General features: G+C 42.2%; 2 protein-coding genes across 3 annotated transcripts; both read left to right on the top strand.

Annotated features, from left to right (window-relative positions):
- Window positions 1–1,157: 1,157 nt before the first annotated feature.
- Window positions 1,158–6,798, top strand: LOC146384600 (mixed lineage kinase domain-like protein). 2 transcript variants are annotated; one of them, XM_084936588.1, is made up of 11 exons: window positions 1,158–1,257; window positions 2,562–2,994; window positions 3,165–3,242; window positions 3,381–3,558; window positions 3,724–3,824; window positions 4,303–4,438; window positions 5,312–5,396; window positions 5,476–5,618; window positions 5,874–5,923; window positions 6,020–6,160; window positions 6,259–6,797. In XM_084936588.1, the coding sequence occupies exons 2-11, from the start codon at window positions 2,568–2,570 to the stop codon at window positions 6,312–6,314; spliced, it is 1,395 nt and encodes a 464-aa protein (XP_084792714.1). In that variant the 5' UTR covers window positions 1,158–1,257; window positions 2,562–2,567; the 3' UTR covers window positions 6,315–6,797. The 2 variants fall into 2 exon arrangements, with proteins under 2 accessions (XP_084792714.1, XP_084792715.1); XM_084936589.1 differs by having other exon boundaries at window positions 1,184–2,994; window positions 6,259–6,798.
- A 7,891-nt stretch (window positions 6,799–14,689) lies between these two features.
- Window positions 14,690–17,827, top strand: tmed6 (transmembrane p24 trafficking protein 6). Its single transcript, XM_084932649.1, has 4 exons — window positions 14,690–15,115; window positions 15,337–15,463; window positions 17,080–17,249; window positions 17,486–17,827. The coding sequence occupies exons 1-4, from the start codon at window positions 14,690–14,692 to the stop codon at window positions 17,717–17,719; spliced, it is 957 nt and encodes a 318-aa protein (XP_084788775.1). The 3' UTR covers window positions 17,720–17,827.
- The last annotated feature ends 4,800 nt before the right edge of the window (window positions 17,828–22,627 follow it).

The following is a 22,627-nucleotide window of genomic DNA, read 5'->3' as shown; positions in this document are numbered from 1 at the left end:
GATTATTTGCTGCCAGTAAAAAACTTGAAGTAGTTTAAAAACAGCTTTCTAAATTAACTTTGACATAAACCCGTCTGTGATCATCTGTTAAAGCAACCGACTCTGGTTGTGAAACGATCCTCACGATAACTGATGATTTAATTTATTTTTTACCTGAAAACAAAGAAAAAAAATCATTTTAATGAGGTTTTTATCAGACTTACATTTGAAATGGAAAAAAAAAATGTGTCAAAATGTTTGAATTAAGTTTTAATTAAAAGTGGGGGAAAATCCACTTCATATTAATTAAGTATCAATCAAACCAGATGGGGACATTTCTGACCCCTGAGGACCACAGGTGTGATTATGTGCTGCCATTTAAAATTTATAAATGCTTCAAAAAAGCCTTTCTCACTAAAGTTCAACATACAGCACTCTGTAGTTAGTCAGATACTCAAAATTATCTAAACAATTAAATATTTTTTTGTCTTGTTTTATTTTCACTCAAAAACAGAGTGTACTTTATGTAAACAAGGTCTGGTGGCCCTAAAATGTAAAATGTTGGGTAAATTTTGTGTTAATGTGTTGGTCTTAAGTAAAACTCAGGTGTAACACTGAATTGATTGACAATTTATACTTTATACTTTAAAAAACAGTCAAATGAAGTGGGGACATTTCTGACCCCTGAGGACCACAGGTGTGTGGAAATCAGGAGGACATTATGAGGGTTAAGGCCTTTCTGCATCTGCCTCACTTCTTTTATATACAGTCTATACTTGCAGTGGACGAGTTTTTTTAGAAGTAAAATACTGTTTCCTTGCAAAATACTACACATAGATACTCTACACATGTATGTATGAATGCACGTGGAAGTGTAGAGCACTCCTGCATTGTTGCAGATTCTGATTTGGTTCAGAAATGTTTCAGTGAAAGTGAATCTACTCGTTCACACTGACAGATGGGGAAGAAGCTTTTGTTTGGTTTCTGTTTTGGCAGAGCTGTTTGGATTCAGCCACACTGAAGGTCTGATAAACGAGTCAAAAATGTCCCTCCTGTGTCATGCACACACTTCCATGATGGAAAACTGAGGAAGTGTGTGGATAAAGTGCAGCTATGCACAGTTTCTGCTTCCTGGATAAAACTGACTGTTGGGGGCGTGGCCTTTAACTGACAGACAGGAAGCAAAGAGGCAGAGCAGCAGGCTGAAGAGGCGATTTATGTTTTGCGGTGCTCCAACAGCAGACTGCCGTGTGAAGAAGAGCAGCCTTTACCTGACAGGTAAACCGTCTTTCTCCTGTTTCTCCTCTTTGCTCACAGCTGCTCTTTTTCATTTGATGACTCAGTTAAGACACTCGTTTGAAAATTCACCTAAAAAGTTTCCTGATTTCCTGAGCTTGGTGATTTTTTTGTGTGTGGATCACCTGTGGAGGTTTTCAGAGGTTTTGTGTTTGAGAGGTAGCTGCAGAGGATACACCCATGAGCGGTTATGATGCTGAGACTTTAATTTCAGACTTTTCCTTTGAGAGGAAAGGTGTCAGGTTAGATGGTGGATGAGGACCCCAAATGCAGACTGATCAACTGAAAATGGCTTTTTATTCTAGGCGAGGTAGTCACTGAAGCTGAGGCAGACACATAAAGGCTGGGATAACGCTGGTAACAGGGTAGCTACAGAGAAACGTGCTATTAACACAAACAAGCAAACTACGGAGAAAGGGAACATCAGGGAACAAGACCGGGGAAAGTAAAACTGAACACTTGCCAAAATAAAACCGATGGAGCGTTGTCAGTGCACGAGGAGGCCGGGCAAACATAAAGAAAGAACCGATAAACAGAGCATGGCAGGAGGTATAAACTACTGCTTTCTGCGTCATGTGAACCTTGTCCCTGGTTTTGAGCTACTGTGGACTTTGATTTGTGTTATTACTCGGTGGCTCTTTTTGAGGCTGATGTCCTCCTCCCTTTGTGTTTCCTTGTATTGTGCGTGTTGGTAATTGTGTTTCATTCACATCCTGTTTCGTAGTTTAACTTGCAGACTGTCTTCCTGTTGAGAAACTCTGGCTGACTCTGGCTCTGAAGCTGAAGCCGTGTCGCAGGGAATGAGAAGAGAGCCACGAGTGTTCATCAAAATATCTAAATGTGGAGAATCACCAGTTAAACACTGACTGATTAAAAGCTGTTAGTGCTGAACAAAAAAAGGTTTAAAAAGGTTTTTGCTATTAGTATTTTCTATGCATACACAGAGTTAAACAGAAGACAGATTTTTCATCTTTAGTCTCACTGATGAGTGGTTTTCTTACATCTGCACAGTTGTTTAACCATTTAGCAACAGCAGGAAGGAAAAACTCCCTTTTAACAGGAAGAAACCTCCGGCAGAACCAGGCTGAGGGAGGGGCGGGGCCATCTGCTGCGACCGGTTGGGGGAGAAACAGGACAAAAACCTCTCTTTCCTTGATGAACATTACCCTGAATTCTGCCGTTGCTTTTTACGATTTAACTTCACCAAACATTCAAGTGATCACTTCCTAGGTGAGGGAGGGATGTGTTGCATTTCCTGGTATAAACTGTCCTCTCTGTCTCTTTAGCTCATCATGGACACTTTAGAGCCCATCTGGTCCGCCTTCTCAGGGATTTACACCCTGGCTGAAAAGGTGAAGGCCAACAAAAAGCGCTGCCAGCGGATTTCGGTCCGAGTCAAAGCCCTCGAGGATGTGGTGAAGTCCATCACAGAGTTCTCTCCACAGGTAGAGAAAGCCCTCGAGGAGCTGATCCTAACTCTGGAGTCAGCACAGAAGCTAATTGAAAAATACACGGCAGCCAACTTGGTGGAGCGCATCCTGAAATCGGGCAGCCACGGAGAAGAGTTTGATACGGTGAGCGAGCGGCTCAACGACGCTTACCAGGTCCTGTGTGTAGCTCTGCAATCAGAGCAGAGCAAGATGCTGTACGAGGTGTTTAGACAGAGAGAGACAGAAGACGAAATGGACGGGAAGGAGGACGACACGGAGATGACCAAATGTGAGGAGAAACTGAATTTGTCTTTAGAGACGTTCAAGCAGAGCTCTTTAGTGTTTTGATCCTTGTTCACCAAAGCGGATTCTGTTCCTCTCAGTGTTTCCACACTTAGAATAAATCCTGTTAAAGCGTTTGGACCAGACTCAGAGTTTGTGTTTCTCTCTGTTCTTCAGTGCTGATGGACTACATGAAAGAGCAGCAGGAGAAAACCAACACCATACTGAGACAGCTGGACAAAGTGGTGCAGATGTGTGAGTACGACATGCTGAGCGGCCCTGCGCAGAGTTGTGTCATAAACAAGTCTGTGAATGGTGACTTACTGACAAACCACACATCTTATGTTGAGAAAGTGGGATTTATAATGGAGTCTTTATCTTTTTTGTTCACAGTGAATAAGCCCAGTTTCAGCAGCGTGGCTGTGCGACAGATTAAACCAGATGAACTGAAGTATCAACATCCCAAAAAGCCCTTCAAGACAACAGCGAGCTGCGAGCTCTACAAAGGAGAATATCAGGGATTCCCAGTGGCCATCAAGAGATACATCAACCCCATGAACACCAGTGCACGGTCTGTGCCACAGTTCAGCCCCATACTGGGAAGAAACACAGGAAAATAGTCCTTCCCATTAGAAAATAACACACACATTCACTTACATGCTGTTCCAGCTCAGGCTCCCAGTGCTCTCTGTGTCCTGCTGTATTCACTGCCATCAAACATTTTCTCCACATCCAGAGACGTGAAGTCTATTTTCAACAAGGAAGTCGACACCATGAAGCAGTTTGAGTCGCCCAACATCCTGCGAATGTTTGGAATCTGCATCCAGGATGAGAACGGTGAGCGTGTGAACACAGAGGTGCATATTTTTTGGAACGAGCACTTGTATTTGAGCCAAACCTGAAAAATTAACTGCAGCGCATGAAAACGAGAGCGTCAGCCAACACAGGAAATGCAGTTGATCACTTTACACGTAGATAAGGAGGGTTCAAAAAAGAAAGAAGGACAGATGAAAACAGAAATCCACACCAGGGGCTAACCCTAAAATGAAAACAGGAACTGACAGACAATACTAACACATTTTATCAGCTTAGTCGTGCCTGGCACAGAAGGAACGGACTTCATAGCTTGCTTGGTCACCAGTGATCTCCTGCTGGTACTGCAACTGAAGCATGCATGTCCACGTCGGGGGGGGATCCTCACGGTGGACCAGAGTGCCTGTTACACGCTATCCCCACATATAAATACGTGAAAACATCACAGATAAATACACTCAGTGACAAACCTGTAATAACTTGTCCTTGTGTCTGCCTGTAGGACCCAAGCCTCAGTTCTTCATCATCATGGAGTACTGTGAGAAAGGAAGTCTTCGCCAGGTTCTGGACTCTGACCTCACTCTGACCTGGATCAGGAAAGCTCACATGTGTTTGGATGCAGCACGAGGACTCTATCGGTCAGTGTGTCTGCTTTATTACAGATTCTAACCTAAACTCCAAACAAGTTGGGACCCTGTGTAAAATGTAAATGAAGACAGAATGCAACGATCTGCAGATCTGATCAGGGTCAGAGTTATTTTATCTACAACAGCACACAGAAAAAGTTGGAGGCTGGAACAGTAAGTGGTGCTACGAGGAAAAGATGGAGGAACATTTTGCACCTAATCGGGTTAATGAAGAGGCGAGGGACCATCCCGCTCGTTATCAGTGCTTCGTTCAAAGCCTGCGTCTCTGATGGGTTGGGGATCGTATCAACGAAACTGGCAGCTGGCACATCTGGAGAGGCTCCATCAATGCTGAAAGGTATATACAGGCTTTAGAGCAACATATGCTCCGTTCAGGGAAGGCCTTTATGTTTCTGCAGGATGATGCTGAACCACAGACTGCATCCGTTCCAACAGCACGGCTTCTCAGTAGAAGAGTGCAGGTGGCGAAGCGGCCTACCAGCTGAGAACATCTGGAGCATCGTGAAACCAAACACAGAACGAAGGAGACCCGGGAGTGTTCCTCTCCCAGAAGTACGGCAGCTTCTGTCCTCAGTTCACACAAAGTTACAGGCTGTTGTTAAAAGAAGAGGAACTCTACACAGCGGGAAACACGGCCCGACTTTTAGGAGATATGTTCCTGCCCTCAAGTTCAAAATGAGCCAATACTTTTTCTTTGCATTGTAAAGTTTCTCAGCTGAAACCTTTGATGTTTTCTGAGTTCTGTGAGTAAAGTTTATGAGGTCTGCAAATCATTGCATCTTCTTTAGAGTTGGGCAGCTTCACAGTGACCGTGTCGTTCATAGAGTCATGTTGGTGATGATGAGTTTACCTGTCGTATCTTAGACTGCACAATACAGAGGAAAAATGGAGGGTTCACGGGTCCATCAACAGCAGCAAGTTCCTGGTGACGAAAGACTACACCGTCAAGGTACTGAAGGCAATGCATGCTGGGATTCCTTGCAGCTGAACATATTTGCTTCATATGACGGTTTGGTTGTTGTTTCCAGCTGGGAGGTTTCAGGCTGTCGAAAACAGAGACGTCTCTGAAAAGGCAGACGGAGGACAGAGCCGTGAGGTCGCTGTGCTACCACTGTCCCGAGAAGCTCCGCGACGCCAGCTTCAGCTACTGCAAAGAGTGGGAGATGTACAGGTGAGACCCCACGGCTGTCGGTCCACAGAGGTGTGCTCAAAGGCCCTCATTCATAAACTTTCTAAAAGATGGACTTAGCTTGTGGGTCTGAAAGTGAAGCTGATGTAGAAGTGACTTACATGTGCCATCGGAGCGAGACTCCTCTGGTTGGGGGTTTGTGTGAAAACAGCTCCTGGCTGACCTCAGAACACTTTACTGATTTCAGACCTGCTGTGGTTTGTCAAATGATCAAATTTCCTTTTGAACTTGTTTCAGTTTTGGAATCATCCTGTGGGAAATTGTAACCTGTAAGAATCCTTTTGAAGGTTTGTATCTAAACTACACTCACTGCAGATTTAAACTAAGATTTGGAGTCCTCTCCATCGACTTCTCCTCCTGACGTGTCTTCAAATGTCTCGTAGGTTTTTCAGATGAAGACATTTATCAGAAGGTGTGTAAAGAGAAGTATCGAGAGCCGCTTCCTGATGACTGTCCTGCAGAACTGGGACAGCTGATCAACGAGTGCCGGGCCTACGGCGGCTTCCAGAGGCCATCAGCTGGAGGTGAGTTCAGTTACTCTGTGACTGAGTGCATGTGTTTACTGTCACGGTGAGACTGAAGTTTGTTCATTATTACAGTCTTGATATTTTCTCCTGTGCAGTGCTGCTGGATAAACTGCGCAGTGTGGTGACACAAATGGAGGAACAACAAGACTGATTAGAATCATCCTGAAGAGGAAACACAACTCAGAATAAAACAGGAAGATAACTGTCAGGATCCGTGGGCGTTGACGTTCACATTTTACTTTTTTTCATTATTGTATTTTCTACATATTCTGTTCTTTATCTGGCGTGCCAGAAGGCACTCTTGCCACTCTTGCCTTCATTCCCCAATGTTTTATTAGCTCTAAACAGAGCGTCCAGGCTAAATCCCCGCCCCTTACTCACCCCACCTCCAATGTTATTTTCTTAAGGATGTGGAATTGTACATAAAATCAATATCAGGCTCCACCAGCAAAAAGTCTCTCAAAACACAACATATATGTGAATTTTTTTGTTTTTTTTTACCCCTGGTTATTTGTATTCATGTTCTATTCTCTTGTATACTTCATCTGTGTGTATGTTGTAAACTCATTGTTTGTTCAATAAAGTTCTTGTTTAAAAAAAATGTATCCTGTATCGCAATATTTTGGAATAAAAGGTTTATAGGATGTACTTAAAATAGATAAGAACAATCGACTTTGCCAGCAAAAGCGTTTTTGTTACTATTGATGCTGCTGAGAAATAAACATGGTTCTAATTAAATGTTTTTCGACCCTCTGGGTTTGTTCAAAAATCCCTTCAGCTTGTTCGTGGACAAAAGTGTCAGATTAGGTCTGTAATTTTTATTAGTTTTATGGGTTTTTTGATACTTTTTCTGCATAAAGTTTTTTTTCACAAATATAAAATAGTCATTACGTTTTACATTTTTAACCCTTAAAACAAAATATTTTGGTACAATATGCTTGTTGGAAGAAAACCTCAAAACTCACCATTTCATATATTAGCAGTGCTACTTGTGTTATTAATAGTAGAGTCTGGGACATGTAATTGATTACCATCAACATTGATTATTATGAGAGCAAAAAAGATAAAACTCCCTCTCAGCTTGTTCATGACCACAAATGGCCACCTTTTGTTTACGTTCACAAAATGCTACAAGATTAATATTTATTAAAACATTTTTCTACTTTGACCGAGTTGACTCTTTAAATTAGCACCAGTCCTTGTCATCGAAACCAAAACTTTATCTAAATTCATTTTTTTACCCTTTAAATGCCAGTTAGATTATATATTACCAGTAACTTTTCAGATAAAAAGGTGATAAAGTTCAAATTCTTTCACCATATCATTGATGAAACTAACTTTTTTCATCTCAGCATCGGGGAGAAGGCTGTTAATTGTTAAGGTCACTAGTGTGCGCCCCATTTCTTTGAGGATCACTCTTCAGTTGTAGGTTTTAGAGGACTCCTACTCCTGTGAAGTGGTTTTATGGGACAAAGGCATTGTTTTCCACATCATCCAGGAGATTGTAGAAAAGAGCAGTGATGCCCTTCTTGCCTTCTTGGCAGAAAATAAGTGATCTGGAAGCTGTCAGGCTTACTTACAGCAGCAGCCCTTTCTGCACCTGCATGAACTCCAGGACACATTTACGAACGGTGTTTGTTGCCGTTTGTGCTGCAGCTTTGATTCTTCTTTTTTCTTTTTTGAGAGTTAATATTTCAGCTATGGTATCTTGAAAAGTACAAGAGTAAAAGTGCTTTTAGCAGGTTCTTCAAAGCTGAGTTTGACTGGGAAACTCAAAGCTCAATAGTGCATCCACAGAAATTCACTGCAGCCTGTGTAGTATTTGACGTGTCATAATCTATTCCAGTCTATCTGTGCAATGTCAACTATGAGATCCTTAAAATCAAACTTGCATGATTACATGAAATTGCTTGTTTGGCCAAAAATGGGTAAATGATGTAATTTGGTTTAAAAAACAACAACAACAACAACAACAACAACAACAACAACAACAACAAAAAACTACAATTTTCATGTGCTGATTTTACGATGAAATTAATTTTTAAGTGTTAATAACAGGGAATTTAAAATTGTTATAATGGGTCAATTGGCCAAAAGTTGCCATGATAGATGATGTGATGCTTAGTGTATATATTTTTTTATGTATTTAAGAAGCTGAAGTTGAACATTATAAACGTTAAAAACAAAATCTAGACCGTTGGGAAGTTTAATTCCATTTGCATTAACACAGCAAAAATGGTCAAAAAAAGAAAAGTGAGGTGGCTACAAATGGCCAGCATAGAGTCCAGAGGGTTAATGTGTAAAATGTATAAAAATATTATTGATTACAAGGTAATTGTCACGGCTCTGTGTGCGGGCAGGTGGAGAATGTGGATCCAAGTGCAGAACTCAAACACTAACTTGAAACTCAAAACCACAGCTTTATTGCTGGCACCAATAAAACAGAAACCAAACATGAAACCACTAACTGGAACACACAGGCAGGATCTGAGGGTACGACGCGACAGGGAGCACAGGAAAACACAGGGCTTAAATACACAGGGGAGTAATTAGGAAATGGGCAACAGGAGGGAGACACAGCTGGGAGAAATTAGGCTAACGAGACAGGAGAAAGGTAAAACTGAACACAGTGACATGAGACATGAACTTTCAGAATAAAACAGGAAACTAACAGACACAGAGAACCAGAACGGACACTGAACTTGGCAGGCAGACTCGTGGACAGACAGAGGGAACACAGGCAGGCATGAAACAAACACACTAACACATAGCAAACCTAAACAAAAGACAAGGCAGAATAAACAAGAATATAGAAGAATATAAAGAAACACAAAACAACGAGTCCTCAGACTCAGGACCACAGTAATACATTACTGTTAACAGCAACAAGCTTTTTATTTTGAAGTATGGACATGGAAACAAGTGAACAACATTTTGAAATAATTTTAATTGGATTTTGTACACTGAAAAAAAATAACAAGACATAAAGAAACCAAACAGCCAGTGCCTTCATCTGTCCATCACATGTCAAACATCGCATTGACCCGTAGTCAGCACATGCTTTTACAAAGAGCTCCATGTCCTCTGCAAACTGAAAAACAAAGAGGAAGAAGTCCCTTGTTCCAGTGTCTCCTTCCTCCGACATGTCTCTTAACCCTCTGCTGGTCCTCTTTATTTAAGGACAGATATTTTGGCATTGTTACGTGTCCACAGAAAAGTGCCTTATTTTGAACAACCTGCTGCACAGCAGGAGGCAGATCTTCAACAACTGCTGGCTCCTGTGTCGGGCAAACGGGGATAAAAACTTAGCTATTCTCTGATGCAGGACAGTTATTTTAACAGTGAGTCACGTGTCACTAAGCATGTAATTACACTAGTGTTTAAAGTGAACACTGGCCTGACTGACTTCCTGGAACTTGTGCTTTTATTAGTCTGAAAATGGGCACATGTTGTCCTCGAAGCACAGCTTTGGCTTCCTCTCTGCGCAAAAAGCTTAACAGAAAATGTTGATATTGTTAATGTGTCTAAACCTTGACACAACATAGTGCAGAAGTCAAAATATAAATTCAATATGAAACATATTTAACAACTTTCAAAAGATTCAAGACTCCATTGCTCTAAAATGAAATAGAATACTTACTACAGTATAATCAAATCAAAAATACAAATTTCATTGTTTTGAAGCTTAAATTAAGTTTTGTATGAATCTCAAGAAACAGAAGAGAAAAATAACAATTAGCATGAAGATCCCACAGTCAGGTCCAAAGTCTTGGTCTGGAAAATCCTGTATTACATTGGAAATAAAGACTCATTAATAAAATCCCTTAAAAAAAGACTGGCGAAATTAATGTCACCATACACTCAAACTACCTGCAAGTCAAAGCTATTTTTACTGACCACTGCCCGGGAGAGAAGTTAACAGCCATCATCATGACGGGGGTCAAATGTTAATTGCTAATAGCACCAACTTTAAGCCTGAGGAACACGACCTCGACGCAAAATGAAAAAGTACAGTCACGTGCTCACAGTTGGTCAGTGTGTTACACACAGCAGTTTCAGCTTTATTTTCAGGTTGGCATAATTTATAAACCAACATTTAATGTTAGTGTTTTATGTTAAACTAGAACATTTTGAAGAGCCTACTTATGTCTGAAACAGCTAAAGACAGCATCACTGACTTGATCAGAGTGTGAAGATGAGACAAAGAATCAAATGGTGAAGCATCAGGCTGATATAGTTTATAAGCATGTGAATGTACTCTATGTGTGAACACTCGAGATCAACAGAACATGATGCACTTAACCTGGAACACTGAACAGGTTCCTGAAAACTGGAACAAACCAAAAGTGCTTATAAACATGTGACCTCATGGCCACCAAATCCTGCCTTTGTGTTTACTGGGTCAACACAGAGGATTCCTCTTTTACGTGGCTTCAGTACCTAAAAGACAGTTACTCACGACTTCAAACTTTGTCATTGCGAGTGATCATAAACAGACTTTTGAACACGTGTCACAAAAGTTTGAATACATCTCAGACACAGCAAATTTCTAACAGTTTGTATGTGTCAAAAAACTAAGACTTACACACCGCTGGAAATGTTGCAGGCTTTGCACAAGTTTCTCATCACTCCAAGCTGAAGTAATTAGGGAAAACTGTACATGGAACGACCCCAGAGCTTTATGTCACGTATTCTGGAAACTACAAAGCATGTTACCTTTAGCTTGGTGAGTTCGTCAAACAGACGGTCTTCTGTGACACTGCTAAGCTGCTAAGAACTGAAAATGGATTCTTCACGCTGCCTACAGAAAACGGTATGCTTTGACTTACAGTCTAAATTACTTTAAAACACTGAATAACTGTAAATAAGGTTTTGCAATCACTCACTTGGAAAAACCCCCACGGCTTATCATTTCCAGGTGAATAGAGTTCCAAAAACCTTCACTGTCATGCTCAGCATCAAAGTCTTCAGGGGGGGCTCTGAGGTCACTCACTACAATAAATCGACTCATTAGGAACATGGACGTAACATACTCCATGAACTATAAACACAAATGTGCATAACACTTACCTACCAAGCTGAACACCCCTTTTCTGTGTAAGTCCATGACTACCACAGGGGGGTGAAATCCACAGTTTATGCAGGTCTACATGTGATCTGTGTCAGTCACAGCCTCAAAATGGCAATAAGCATGAAATACGGTACGGATTGAGTCAATGATCCTTTACATGGTTCAGTAATATAATATAATATAATATAATATAATATAATATAATATAATATAATATAATATAATATAATATAATATAATATAATATAATATAATAACAATAGGGCGAAGAAGACTGTGATTAGGCACCAACACAACATTTTCACAAACACAAAAGCATTTTTAAAGAAATCTTCAGGTGAGTACTTTATTTCTGCGATCCTCACCTGCAGAATTCAAGAGACAAAACAATGTGGTTGTCAAAATTATTGATTTTGATTGAGGAATTTTTTTTCTCTTTAAATATACAGCGGATACACCTTCCCACAGCAGCATTGTCCTCACAGGAAGAACCCTCCTGAGCCATCAGTGATGGGGGGCCTGATGATAGTGGCACATCTGACTGGAAGATGTCTCTCTGTGTCTGAAAGAGATGCCATTTAGCAATGTTTTTATGAGGGCATGATATTCATGCTTTGCACAAGCACAATGCCAGGTATTCCACTGAGCACTGTAAGACAGAAATATTCTGCCAAGACGGCAGAAACTGTGTATTTCAGGCTTAAGTACAGAGAAACATATCTGTGTTGAGGAGCCACCAAAAGCATGTGCCATCTGGGCTTTTCAATTCAATTCAATTTTATTTATACAGCGCCAAATCACAACAGCAGTCGCCTCAAGGCGCTTTATATTGTACAGTAGACCCTACAATAATACATACAGAGAAAAACCCAACAATCATATGACCCCCTATGAGCAGCACTTTGGCGACAGTGGGAAGGAAAAACTCCCTTTTAACAGGAAGAAACCTCCAGCAGAACCAGGCTCAGGGAGGGGCGGGGCCATCTGCTGTGATTGGTTGGGGTGAGAGAAGGAAGACAGGATAAAGACATGCTGTGGAAGAGAGACAGAGGTTAATAACAAGTATGATTCAATGCAGAGAGGTCTGTTAGCACTGTTGAGCCCTCGTTTTACTCGTTTCTTTACATTTTGCAGGAGAATTGGAAACGGATGCAGCGATTCACTGAAATGTGCAAATATTCATTAAAAATACAGAATATGAGGCAAAAATCTAGTCTTTACAGTTCTAACGAGCTTGAACGTGAATGTTATGGTCTGACCTTCATCCTTCAGCTCACTCTGAACTCTCTGAGCAGCTCTCTGGCGTCTCTGTGAGGACCTGCAGGAACACTTCTCCAGACTTCTTGAAGGACATTCAAAGCTCTTCTGCCTTCTGTTGATGATGTTGATGACTCCACACTGTTTATGTCCTGCTGAGCTTTGTGCTCTGGGAATGCCAGACCACGACTGATAGTGTTATTGTCTTATATCTCACGTCACTGCTTATATCTGAAGTCCTGCTGGCAGAAATGCCCTTCAGTCAGAAAGGTTGATGGTCAGGATGAACCTGGACACTTCTTTGCACACGTGTGTGTCGTATCTTTTGCATGATAAGTACTGATAGAGACAGACGTGAGTCCGTATTCATATTTCTTGCAGCCTGTTAGCACTGTACCTCCTGCCTTTCCAAACGGCTCTTCTGTGTTTCTGTCTCATCGTTCTGCTGATGAACATTTGTCGCCCACCGTGATCTCAGCACGTCGTCCTGGTTCTGGAGAGCAGACGTGTGTTGATCTGAGTCCTGTGATTTCCAGTAGTGATTTATTCCCAAGACAAAATCAAATCGTCCTCTGCTGCCGTGTTGTTGCACAATAAAAATGATGCAGCTGTCAGAAACGGTCCGGCCCTGGTTATTGTCTCAGATACGACGCTCGTCTTATCCTGTCGGCTTCTGTCGCTTTCCTTCATTTACTTCTTGTTATTTTCCTGAAATGTGCTCCAGAGTGACAAAAATATGTGCTGGAGTTTATGCTGCACTAAAACCTCTGTGACATCGTTGCACTCACTGCTAACAGGAAAGCCAGAGGAGCAGACACATCCCAGCAAAACACTGATGCAGCTTTTTCACATTAAACTGAAGTGATATGAGATACAGTCCTGATTAAAGCTTTAAGACCACTTGAAAAATGGCAAAAATCATATTTTGCCTGGTTGGATCTAAATAAATGTTGTTACTAAGAAAATGTTTTATTCACAAATGCAGACGTTTCAAAGCTCAACGACATGATTTTGAAAATGAGAAGAGATATGAAGTGTATGTTAATCACAGAATCATAATTCATACATGATTTCATTGATAGTTAATTATGTTTAACTGCTCAGCACTGATCAGAAAATAACCAGGAATAAGTTTAAGCTGTTTGATAGATCAGCAAATATGATATAGACGAGCTTCACACAGAGTCTGTGTGTGCGTGTGTGCGTGTGTCTCTCTGTGTGTGTGTGTGTGTGTGTGTGTGTCTCTCTCTGTGTGTGTGTGTGTGTGTGTCTCTGTGTGTGTGTGTGTGTGTGTGTGTGTGTGTGTGTGTGTGTGTGTCTCTGTGTGTGTGTGTGTGTGTGTGTGTGTGTGTGTGTACCAGCTCCAATTACAGAGCCAGCATTCCTCACTAGTTTGTCTCCTCTCCTTGCATCCTTGTTCCTGATGATGCCCCCCCCCCCCCCCAACAGACTGCAGCAGCACGCTTCCTGCAGCAGACTGAGTGCTGCAGATGTGAAGTGACATTTCTTAAAGAGAGGCTCTGACCCTTTTGAATTCCACTGACAGTCCTGAATGTCTGACCATCAGTTTGTGCCCTGAAGTTCAAAAGCACTCCAGTTATGCAGCAGCACCACGATCAGCAGCAAGTCCACCTCTCAATGAGTCCAAAAACAGATGAAGTGTTTGGAGTGGCCGAGTCAAAGTTTGGACTGAAATCAGACTGAGGTGCGTCAGCGTGACCTTAAATATGTGTCTGAATTCCAACAATCCTCCAAATAAGAGTGGACCAAGATTCCTCCACAGTGATGTGAAAGACTCACTGCAGGACCACAAACACGTGACTGCAGTTCCTGCTGCAGAGGGTGGAACAACCAGTGATTAGGTTTAGGGGGCAGTTACTTTTGCACACAGGGCAGGTTTGGGGAGAGTTTTTCGCTTTATAAATGAAACCATCATTTAAACAATACTGTTTGTATTATCTTTATGATCTTTGTCTAGAATGGAAACAAGTTTTATCATGTAAAACATGTATCAAACAGACCTTCTCAGCACTACACACCCACTCTCCTGTTGGCATATGTCTGCTGTTTCCTCTTCACCAGTGGATCAATGGATTCATGTAAATGTTGAAATGTGAATGACGGCCATGAGAATAATCTAAATGTACATCCACCACATGGTCAAATATTACTGAACCGGTGGTCCAAACCTCCGCAGGATGTCGGGATCTGTCTGTGGAAGTTTCAAGGTTCATTTGTTTGGATCACCTGGAGAGTTTCCCTCCTGCAGGGTTTTCCTCTCTATCAGCAGTGCTTCCATCTGTGCAGCCCGTCCAGTTTTCCCAGCAGAGGAGGAGACATTTCAGGGCTGGTTAATCATTTTTGATCTAACTGCAGCACAGACTCTACTCTCACCCTTCCATGTTTTAGACATGCTGTGCTGGATTCCCTGCTTCTTTCTGGGCTTTTTATTTTGGGGCTCAGCTCATGGGGTTCCCCAGACAAACGCCCGCCCCGACGTCACAGACCAGGAGCTGTTCTGGGGTTCTGACCAGTACGACTTTGCTATAGTGCTTCCTGCTGCTGGGTTGGAGTGTTTCTGGCACTTTGCTCACCGTGGAGAGAGATTTTACTTGAACTTCATGGTAAGAAGAAAACTCTGTGTCAAGCTAAGTGAAGCCACCTGACATGTAGTCTGTTTTCCCACAAATGTCAGATTAGCATGGACACCAGCATCGGCACCATCTGTTGAAAAGAGCTCACAGTGGTAACATCAAGCAGGATATTTTACACTGACAGAGCTGCTCGTGATTCCTGCAGTGTGTGGACGCTCTGTATGGTTTTTAACTCTGTATTGGTTTTGTAGGTCCAGTGGGTGATGGGAGTCGGCCATGACAGACACCTGTCTGTCACCGTCAACACTCCGAGTGATCTGTTGCTGTCTACTGTTGATGATGCGAAAGGCCAGATCAACTTTGAGGCTGCAGAATCAGGTAGCTGTCTGTCTGATGGATAGCTCTTCCATGCTGTTATTTCACTTCAGCTGAATGCGATGAACAGATTGTAGGAAATTATGTCCTACAATCTGTTCTATATTATATTCTGTTCTATTATGTAATTCACTTTAACATTAAATGTTGATACAACACAAACTCTCGTAGAGGATATAAAGTCAGAGAGATACATGTTTTAAAGGTGAGCAGCCAAATAATTATTAAAACATTAAAACAACACAAAAACACCTTGTTAGCGTTAGCTGGTAGATTAGCATTTGAGATTTCCATTGAGATTTCATCTTTTATTCTCATGATACAGGTCGTCCCACTGCATCTCACCCTGCAGGAGTTTTACAGAAATGTTCAATAAAATCTTCTAATTTTCATCATGTTTTTCTGTAATGGTGCCTGGGTGGTTGACCCAGTGTTTTAAGTTTGGACATTTTGTTAGTGTTTAGTTTTCCTGTGTCTGTTTCCTGTTTTATTACGATGGTCTTTTGTCCTGTGCTCGTTATGTTGAGTGTACTTCCTGTTTCTTTAGTTACTTCCAGCCGTGTTTTCACCTGTTTCTCATCCTTTCATTATTTGTTTGTCTCTGCTCATGGTCACGTCATCGTCAATGCCTCGTGCGTGCACCCTGTAGACCAGCGGTCTCCAACCTTTTTTGCGCCACGGACCGGTTTATGCCCGACAATATTTTCACGGACCGGCCTTTAAGGTGTGGCGGATAAATACAACAAAATAAAACTAGTACCGGTACCGAAAAAAAGAAAATTTATTCATAACACACGTGAAAAGACCCAGGAAAACTGAGTAAACGATCAAAACGATAACAAAATAACGCTGAAAACTGATAAAAAAACCCTGAAAACTATACATTTCACACCTGAGCCTCAACTCTCGCGGCCCGGTACCAAACGACTCACGGACCGGTACCGATCCGAGGCCCGGGGGTTGGGGACCGCTGCTGTAGATGTTATTAGTCTCATCATTGAGACTCAACTCTTCAGTCGGTTTCAGCACCATTCTCTGAAGGTCCCACCACAGCTTCTCAGTCAGGCTGAGGTCTGGACTGACTGGAGCATTGCACCACTTTGATTCTTTTACTTTTGGAGGTTTGGCACTCTTCTTGGTATCATTGTCCTGTGGCTGATGGCCTCACATCTGACTCAAGAATACATTTGTATACAGAGGAGTTCATGGTTTACTGAGTCACTGCACGGAGCCCAGATCATCATCCCTCCACCACAGTGCTGGCAGCTGGTCTGACGTGTTTCCTTTTCTCCTTTATGGACAAACATGTCCACTTTGGTTTTGTCTGTCCAAAGGAACCTGAGCGCTGCTGCAATGTTCAGTTAAAGAGAAGAGGCTTCCTCTTCTTTGCTGGAACATCCACTCCTGAGATGATTGTAGTATTGTGTTAACACACAACTGAATGCTGCAAACTGATTTTAATTCCTATGGAAACATTAAGGATAAACTCAATGTTCACAGGATTCTGTGATACGTAATACGTTTGCTTTAACTGGAAAACATTTTGTGTTTGCTGTGTTACTTTTAACTGTGCTATATGGGGAAAAAAAAGAAAAACATCTTGACTTGTCTACTTCCAGGTTTCTATCAGATGTGCTTCAGCAACTTCCACAACCGTTTCGGCTCGATGCAGATTTCCCTCAGCTTTGGTGTTTACTATGACACCTACCAAGATCCCTCAAAGAGCGAGGAGGAGGAGAGGAAGGAGGAGATCAGCAAAGAGCTGAACAACACACTGAGCGTCATCGAGGTACACATAGCTACCTGCTGTTATAGTTGTTATAGTGTTGTGGTGTCTGTGGCAGTACTGACAGCAGTTGGTGAGCCAAAACAACTCAAATGTATTTAAACTTCACACTTAAGTTCAAAGTGTTTCACAAAGTGAATTAAAAACAGTAACTGGCAGCAGAGGCGGGATTGTTGGAGTTTGACACATCAAAAGTGAATAAACAGATTTTTATACCTGCGTCTGTTCTGCTGTGTCAGACTACGACCCACAAAGTGGAGACCTACGTCTTTCACATGTTCCGGCACTACAGCTTCAGTCGGATGAGAAAGAGCGTAGACTACTTCCTGCTGCAGTCCAACTCAAAGTACATCACCTGGTGGTCGATGGCCCTCAGCCTCCTCATCGTCACCTCTGGGTACCTGCAGCTACTCTTCCTCAAAAGCCTCTTTGTCAACAATACCGGCACAGAGGGCGAGAAGCCTCGATGCTGATAGACTCAAACGAAAGCCAAAAGAAAAAAGAATTAAAAAAATAAAAATGTCTGGATTTTTTGTGGAGGAAAGGCAGACACGAACAAATTGAAAAGCAGTGATGGTTCTTTCTCTTTGAATGAATAAATATTAGAAATAATCATGTTAAGACTTTGTGATGCTTTTCCAAACAGACTCGATCAGTTATCTTAACACGTTTTTTTTTTCACATTATACTGCATTGATACAGTTTGATAACAAATAAAAACAATAACATATATGTGATGGTGATTTAAAAAATATGTAAACATCTTATACTGATAGCTACCAGTACTCTCCAGAAACCATTCATCAGCTGTTTGCAGAATCTACACGTTGGCATAGCAATGGGCGGTTGCCGAGGGGTTAATGACCGGTCTCTAGGCCAGCATGACGGGGCAATAGCAGCTAATCACCAAGCACTTACAACGGGTTGGGAATGATTGGTGGTTCAATGGTTTCCTACAGGTCTCTGGGCCTTTGTGACACAATATGAGTAGATTGTGTTGCAAGTAGGTTATGGGGCTTCTGTGTTCACATCTGCTCTGTATGACATTAAACTCCAAGGACAAAAAAAACTGCAAATTTGAGTGTTTCGAGCAGTCTGAAGCCTGAGCTTTTAGCTTACATGCACTGGCATTATTATTAAAAATGTAAAATAAAAGATGTTAAACCATGTTTCACATGAACATCCACCACCAGAACACAAAATATATGATGGGAAAGACAGAGGAGCAGAACAAGTTCATCTAGAGGCAGATGTTGCTTAAGGAAGTAGACTAGAAGCCAAGTATAATAAAACTGACTGCATGTTTTAAAAATGCAGGGGTGGTTAGTCTTTAAATGTTAACAAAACAAAATTTCAAGGTTGAGGTTTGAAAAACTGTAAAGTCCAGAAATCAGTGGTTAATGTCACTTTGTTGATAAAGTGTGCTGGTAGAAACTGGAATTGTGGTTTCCTGTTAAAATGTTACCAGATCCAGCATTTATGTGTGACTTCAGACTTTATACATAATAATGACCCAGACTGGACACTGCAGTTATAATTGATCTGAATTTCAGGAGTGGGACCACACCTCCATACACGTCACTTCCTCTCCGATGTCTATATATGACACCCTCGCCTGCCGGCACTATAACCTGTTCATTATTGTTTCCATGCCCCACCCATCTCCCCTTTTCAAGCCTTTCACTTCTCATTAGTATCTGCACAGCCTGGGACCTGCTGAGATTAATAACAGATATGATTCCTACGGTGGCTGGGAAGTGCAAATCACATTTACAACATCAACAACAAAATAGTTTTTCCGAAAACACTTTTACATTAAAAAAAGGTTTTGACCTTGACTTCCAGGTGTTCTGGATGTGGTGTTCAGAGCTGCCCACCAGCAGGTTGAGGATTGAAGCCAGAAACTATAAAGATGTTATAGGTGACTGAGTTGATCATGCAGACAATTGGTCTTAAAGGTGCACCCTGTTTATGTATTTTTGGTAAACCATAGTGGTTGGTGTAGATTCCCCTGGGTACAGCCTGTGGTATGAGGTCCGGTCAATAGCCTTGTCTTGCTCTAACTGCTTCAGACAGTCTATCACCCTCTTCCTGTAGCCACTAAAATTTATTTATACAGTAAAACTGTTAATTTTCATTCGTTGCCTCAAGGCAACACTGTGCAGTTAGCCTAATTTTTTTCAGGCAATATAATGCATTTGCATTTGCGTGTAGAGATGTGTTTGTGTGCATTTATATGATCATAGTCAATGTTTTTTACTTTACAATCTACTCATAATTACAGGACATGGATGTAAAAAACCTTTTATGGAGGGAAACCAAGGCAATGTGCACTTTCTGTCCTCAGAAAGTGAGGACAGTGAAGTAGAGGAGTGGATCCCTGAATCAGGTTTGAGGGACAATTAGGAGCTCAGGGGTCAATTGGTAAAGTAACTGTGTCTGTGTGTCAGATGAAGAAAATGGCGAGGGGGCCAATCTCGAATCTTTGCAAGAGGGCATTAAAAATATCAGCCAACAAATCTTTGACCTCCGGACGGAGATGAAAGCTGACTTCAACGCATTCAAAGAAGACCTCAGGCGTGAGTTGAAAGACGACCTAAAGAAATTCAAAGAAGACACAAACCAACAGCTATCGGCTAACAAGCTAGCGCTCCAAGAACACGGCGAGAAACTCGAGGAAGCCGAAACACGAGTGGCGGGGCTTGAAAGCTGGTCAGCGGTGGCCTATGACGCGCTGAGGCAATCGCTAATGGAGCAGAGGAAACTAACCGAAAGGCTAGAAGACCTTCAGTCTAGATCGAGAAGAAATAACCTGCGAATCTACGGAGTCCCCGAAGGAGAAGAGGGCAGTTCGGTAATGAGCTTTGTTGAAAATGTGATCAGACTGGGGTCTGGAGTGTGAGGCCTCCCTGCTGCTGCGGAGTCGGGGCGGTCTGCTTCTCCCCACCACAGGGAAAAGGGTTACACCACCTGGGTCTGGGTGCAGTTTCCCCCTCCAGGGGCAAAGGTACCTAGACCCGGTTCTTAGAGTACGCTTGTGTGTACAGTGTCTCTCTATGTCTGTCTCCACGTTGGGTGAGTGTTGAGTAATTGCATATGAGAGCATGAGGGTGGGAATGGATGTTTGTATCTGTGTGTGCCTGTATGTCTGTGTCTATATGTCAGGTTGGGTATCAGACGCCACCTCTCTGGGGACATCTCAGGCCCTCTAAGGTATGGAGGCCTATCTCCCCCCACCACTTCCCCTGCCGGTGGCAGACGCCCTCAGACGTCGGTGCGTTGGTGGTTCTTTGGGTCCGGGGATGGGCGCCCAGGTACACACCGGCTCACACTCCTTGGTGGCTGCTTATCGGGGCCTGGAGCCTGGGGCTCGCTCGGGCCACTTTGGGGGGTGGGGTGCCCTCGGCCTCTCGGCCTTGGGCTCGGTCACTCTGGCGCAGCTGGCTGCCGGCGGAGCTCACGGGCACGTGGAAAAAAAAAATAGTATTACCGTACTGTGTACTGCAGATAATGATAATGAAACTTTAGGTGGAGCAGTTTTGCTCATAAATTGTTGAATTGTTTGCCGATGAAGTCTTTGACAGGATGCTAAAGCTCTCTGCACTTTTCCTCTTGACTTTTGTTTGCGTCCTCCACCTTTAATGTTAGCTCTGACTTAGCTTTCACAAAAGAAACTCTGCTGGACCTGAAGACAAAATAATCGTTTCATCTTCAAAATATACAAATAAATTCAATTTCCCACTAAGCCAGGTGCTGATGCCGCTCTCCATTCCATTGTCGTCTGTTTTCTTCAGTTCAAAACAAAGGAAACCGTCCTCAGAAATGCATGGCAGAAGAAGATCCTCGTCAAAGACAAACCCATCGTTTCGACCATGTGGCACACATATACTAATGTGCCACAAACAGGACTTTAATATCACCAACCATTCCCATGTTATTACGGTGTATCCATATAAATGGCCCACCCTGTATTTTGGTGTTTTATTGTTCTGTGAAATGGTTACATTGTTTTTTTGTTGTTTTTTTATTTGTTCATCCTTGTTGTACTAATAAAACTTATTATAGAATAACTTGGTGTTTCACTACCCTTATCGCACAGTGTTGCCTTAAAGCAACAAACCAATATCTGTTTGGGGGGGGGGGGGGGGGGGGGTGTCAAATTTTATGATTGATATATTATTAGGGACCATAAAGTTCACCCAAAATAGGCAGAAATATTTTTTTCCCCAAACATTAAAAAGTCACGCAGTAGAGGGTTAATATCAGTGCATTCATCTGTCAGTGTGTTACTATTAACTGTCTGACTAGTTTTATTAGTTAGCTGCCTCTTGTTCGTGTACGTTACAAATTAGTGAAAACTTCAGTTTTGTGGATATTTCTAAAATAACAGAATATGGGCTCAGCTTCAAACACAAATTGTTAAATTAAAAGAAAATAACCTAACTTTAAAAATTAGCTTCTTTTTTTTTAAAAGCGGCACAGTGTTGACTGATACTCCCCAGCTTCTACACCAGCGGTCCCCAACCCCTGGGCCTCGGACCGGCACCGGTCCGTGAGTCGTTTGGTACCGGGCCGCGAGAGTTGAGGCTCAGGTGTGAAATGTATAGTTTTCAGGGTTTTTATCGGTTTTCAGCGTTATTTTGTTATCGTTTTTATCATTAACTGGTTTTCCTGAGTCTTTTCACGTGTGTTACGAATAAATCTTCTTTTTTTTGGTACCGGTACTAGTTTTATTTTGTTGTATTTATCCGCGACACGTTAAAGGCCGGTCCGTGAAAATATTGTCGGGCATAAACCGGTCCGTGGCGCAAAAAAGGTTGGGGACCGCTGTTCTACACTGTGTCTTGGCTTGTATGATTGACTTACACAAGCTGTATGTTGACATTTTGCATTGTCTAAGACAAATGCAGTGGAGTATGGCATGGACCGTACTTCACTGTTGAGCCAGGACTTCATTGGGATAGGTCTTACGGTAATTTGTGGGAATAACGTTGTCAGTGCATGTGTTGATATAGCCACTATTGCTGCTGTATACTTCTAAATCCACAGTCCTCTCACAGCAGCAGCATTTTTAAACACCTCCCAGTTTGTACTCTCAAAGCATCCTGAAGCATGTGTGGGAGCTTATCCAACCAGTCTAGGTGTGTTTTGTGGACTGTGGTATTCGATTACATCCTTCAGAGGGCTGATCCTATCACCCTTTGCTACAAACTCTGTTAATAACTACATGTTATGGATAGAATTTCTAGGTGTAGCCAAGCGGTGGATGGTTTCCACTTTGGTGACCTCAGGATCTTGTCTCTGCTTTGTTACATATGATGTAGTCAGGTGGTGGGTGGTTCACAGCAAAGTGTGATACAGTGGGACTGAAAATGAGCACC

This window comes from Perissodus microlepis, chromosome 7, assembly GCF_051167445.1.
Source record: "Perissodus microlepis isolate ML-2025 ecotype Zambia chromosome 7, ASM5116744v1, whole genome shotgun sequence".
NCBI classification, from domain to species: domain Eukaryota; kingdom Metazoa; phylum Chordata; class Actinopteri; order Cichliformes; family Cichlidae; genus Perissodus; species Perissodus microlepis.
Note: the sequence above shows the minus strand (reverse complement) of the source record. Positions and strands in the feature narration are given on the sequence as shown.